The sequence below is a fragment of the Poromitra crassiceps genome (genome assembly GCF_964638095.1).
Source record: "Poromitra crassiceps genome assembly, chromosome: 7".
NCBI lineage: Eukaryota > Metazoa > Chordata > Actinopteri > Beryciformes > Melamphaidae > Poromitra > Poromitra crassiceps.
Window position 1 is genome coordinate 23178468 of NC_139628.1, and position 3925 is coordinate 23182392.

Genomic DNA, 3925 nt, shown 5'->3' on the forward strand with positions numbered 1-3925 from the left:
AGAGGGAGAGGGAGAGAGAGAGAGAGAGAGAGAGAGGGAGAGGGAGAGAGAGAGAGAGAGAGGGAGAGACCTGCAGATCTGATCCTGGAGCAGTTGAGGGACACACAGCCTGGTCAGCCTCAACAGAGAATGACCTGAGGGGCGACTCCTTTTATCAGCTGCCTTTGTGGAAAGCTGCTGTATATCTCCAGGGCCGTTCCTGGCCATTTGGGTGCCCTAAGCGTAATTGTTCTGTGGTGCCCCCCCCCCCCCCGTAAAACTTTCAATAACTGTCAAACGAAAGACTGCAAAATCATTAATTATGAACGATACTAGTGTATCTCACATTTCATTACATGTGGGAAACAAACAATTGTTAGAATTACTGTACATGTCAGCAAACAAGTGATTGTTAAACTGTACATGCAAGCAGGGGCGGACTGGGATCATAATTCAGGCCGGGCATTAGATACCAAGCAGGCCAGGCCGATACAGGCCGACGTGCGTGCGTCTGAAGCCCGATTTGGGCCAGTTGAAGCCAGATTTGGGCCAGTTGAAGCCAGATTTGGGCCGGTTGAAGCCAGATTTGGGCCGCTTGAAGCCCAATTTGGGCCGTTTGAAGCCAATTTGGGCCGAGTCCAATTTTACAATGAGATGCACCCTGAATAAAGTAATAAAACCACTAGTAAACCAGTAGGCGGCGCCTGGCCTGCTGTTCAGTGAGTGGCCTGACTGAGGGCACCAAAAAAAAAAAAAAAAAAAAAAAATTTGTGGCCAGTCACGTGATGCCCTACGCAGTCTGCGTACTCTGCGTAATGGGTTGGAGCGGGCCTGTATATCTCGTTCAACAGCAAAAGCACAGTTTTCCCCTTTGTACTTTTGAAGTTCATTTGATCTACTCTGATGTATATTAGCATATATTTGGTTGCAATGTTGCACAGCTTTTTACACACTCCTTTATTATCCTTTATCCTTTATTATTCTATAGATCTTTAATTGTACACACATTTGTTGTTTTTATTTCACACTTCCTCTGGCAACGTACCGTAAACATGTTTCCCCTGCTAATAAAGCTGCTTTGAGTTTAATTGAATTTAATTGAGTGTGAGAGAGAGAGAGAGAGAGAGACCTGTGGTAGCCTTGTTGCAGCAACTCCACACAGATGTTCTGCTTTAGACTGTTTCTGAACCTGCAGAGAGACAGACAGACAGACAGACAGACAGACAGACAGACAGACAGACAGACAGACAGACAGACAGACAGACAGACAGAGAGGAAAGGTTAATATGTTAAAGCAAGAACACGGGGATGAAAGAGGAGAAGAGGGAGAGAGACATGGTCAGTCTATGTGGTGTGGATCTATCTCTCACACAGAATAAAACATTGTATACTGTCTAATAATAATAACACTGTATCAGCTGCTGCTGCTGCTGCTGACACAAACATCTGTAGACTAACTGTATTTGCTCAGCAACAAATCCTTCAACATCACTGGAGGCGCTGCATGAGAGCAACTTTTTCAAGCAACGGTGACGGGCAATGTTGTCCTGAGAACAGTCGCCTCAAAATGTTGCCTGGTCTGTGTTCAACAGGAAGTTCTCGTGCTGACCAGCAGAGAGCGCACTGACCTTCTGTCTGAGCCGACACACACTGGCTAACAGCTTTTAAAGTGACTGGTAGAGTGTCTCTTCCTCCATGAGAAAAGCCCAGGCCAGCATCAGTGATTCTGTGATCTGTTGCTCTGGTAGACTGGACAATGTTTCTCTCTCTCTCTCTCTCTCTCTCTCTCTCTCTCTCTCTCTCTCTCCATTAACCAGGTAAGCAGGTCGTTGCCATGGAGACCAAACTCACAGCGCTATGTCTTCCTTGGAGACGGTCCAGGATGATTTGTCTGGTGCTGATCCAGGCTGGACGGATTCCTTCACCTGCTTCACCCTGCTGACAACACACGCACACACACACGCACGCATGAGCACACACACACACACACACACACACACACACGCACACCAACACGCACGCACACACACACACACACACACACACACACGTTCCATTTTACATTTGAATTGTATGTAGCTCTTTTATCCAGTTATATCTATCTTCCAGTGAGACCACCCCCTCACCAGAATAAAATGTTCCCATGTTACGTTTCTGCAAAACCACATATAGGTTGAATCTCAACGTATCTGTTGATACCTGCTCTGAGATAGTCTGGCAAGCGAGACTAGCTCTAGGTCTACCTGCTCTGGGTCTACCTGCTCTGGGTCTACCTGCTCTGGGTCTACCTGCTCTGGGTCTACCTGCTCTGGGTCTATGTGCTCTGGGTCTACCTGCTCTGGGTCTACCTGCTCTGGGTCTATCTGATCTAGGTCTACCTGCTCTGGGTCATTTCTTCCAGATCCCCCCCCCCCCCCCCCCCCCCCCCCCATTTCCTCCCCGATTGTACTTGGCCCTGCTGCCCCGGTCGCTGCTCCACCCTCTGCCGATCTGGGGAGAGCCGTAGACTAGCACAATGCTTCCTCCGACACATGCGCAGTTGCCAGCTGCTTCTTTTCACCTGACAGCGGGGAGGATGGCAGGACGTAGCGCGTGGGAGGATCACGCTATTCCCACCAGTTCCCTTCCGCCCTGAGCAGGCGCCCCCGACCGACCAGAGGAGGCGCTAGTGCGGCGACCAGGACACATTATACCCCTGATCTGGCTTCCCATCCGGAGACGCAGCCAATCGTGCCGGTATGGACGCCCGACCAAGCCGGAGGCAACACAGGGGGCGCGAACCTGCGACCCTTGTGTTGGTAGGCAGGGAATCTACCGCTACACTACCTGGAGGACCTACCTGCTCTGGGTCTTGTTGGTGATGTCTGGTAGAGACGGCTCAGAGAGCGGCGGTGACGTCACTGCACTCATCCTCGGCTGTCACTCAACCTGCTGGAGACACAGACAGGTTCACAGACAGCAGACTGGCTCACAGACAGCAGACTGGTTCACAGACAGGTTCACAGACAGCAGACTGGTTCACAGACAGGTTCACAGACAGCAGACTGGTTCACAGACAGGTTCACAGACAGCAGACTGGTTCACAGACAGGTTCACAGACAGCAGACAGGTTCACAGACAGGTTCACAGACAGCAGACTGGTTCACAGACAGGTTCACAGACAGCAGAGAGGTTCACAGACAGGTTCACAGACACGACAGGCTGAAGTGACACAGGTTACAGACAGGGTGAGGTATCTGTCTGAGGCTCTCCTATATTATTTCTGATATGAAATGTTTTACTGAGGCTATGATTTTGTAATATGTTCTATGAAATAGTAGTTTGTGTGTTGTGTGTATATAGTGTCTCTATTAGATCTAATGTGTTGTACACACTATACAGCAAACAGTGATCGGATACAGCAACACGGTATATAGGTCATATGCAATACGATACGCAGATTTGAAAATCACTGTTGCAGAAAATGTAACTCTGGTATAGCCTATACTCTGGAACCTCTGAACCAGGACTAGAAGGCCTGTCATTCAGAAAGTCTGTTGAACTCAACAAAGACACATTATTGTCTGTCTATCCATGTTCAGTGACAGTTTCCAATCGTGTAACTGTGGGCCTCCCCCAGACAGAGGTAGGACCCCCCCCCCCCCCCATAGGGGATTGCTATGCTAGCTAATGTTAGCTAACGTTAATTAAGCTAGCTGGCTATACACTGTACAAGCCTAACATGATGATAGTTAGCCTATTACAGTAGCCTAATCATGTAGCCATATGGACTGTAGCATATTTAGATTATGTTTCTATCTCATAACAAAGTAGGCATAAAGCACACAGTAACAGTAACATCATGTTCGTACCTGTCTGTTAATGTTTCTCCGCGATGGAAAAGTTTGAGAAAGTTTCTCCAAACTCTTCTCCTGCGTCGCGTGCAGCAGCAGAGCAAAGCCGTCTC

The 3925-nt window shown here is 48.7% G+C and overlaps 1 protein-coding gene across 1 annotated transcript in view; it reads right to left on the reverse strand.

The window, feature by feature from the left end:
* ttc29 (tetratricopeptide repeat domain 29) overlaps window positions 1–3925 on the reverse strand; it is an 11469-nt gene extending 7544 nt beyond the window's left edge. The window contains exons 1-5 of the mRNA XM_083640002.1: window positions 3831–3925; window positions 2819–2910; window positions 1831–1917; window positions 1109–1168; window positions 71–84 (exon numbers count right to left, since the gene is read on the reverse strand). Of these exons, the coding sequence (XP_083496128.1) occupies window positions 71–84; window positions 1109–1168; window positions 1831–1917; window positions 2819–2889 (232 nt within the window). The 5' untranslated portion in view covers window positions 2890–2910; window positions 3831–3925. The remainder of the gene's footprint in view (window positions 1–70; window positions 85–1108; window positions 1169–1830; window positions 1918–2818; window positions 2911–3830) is intronic.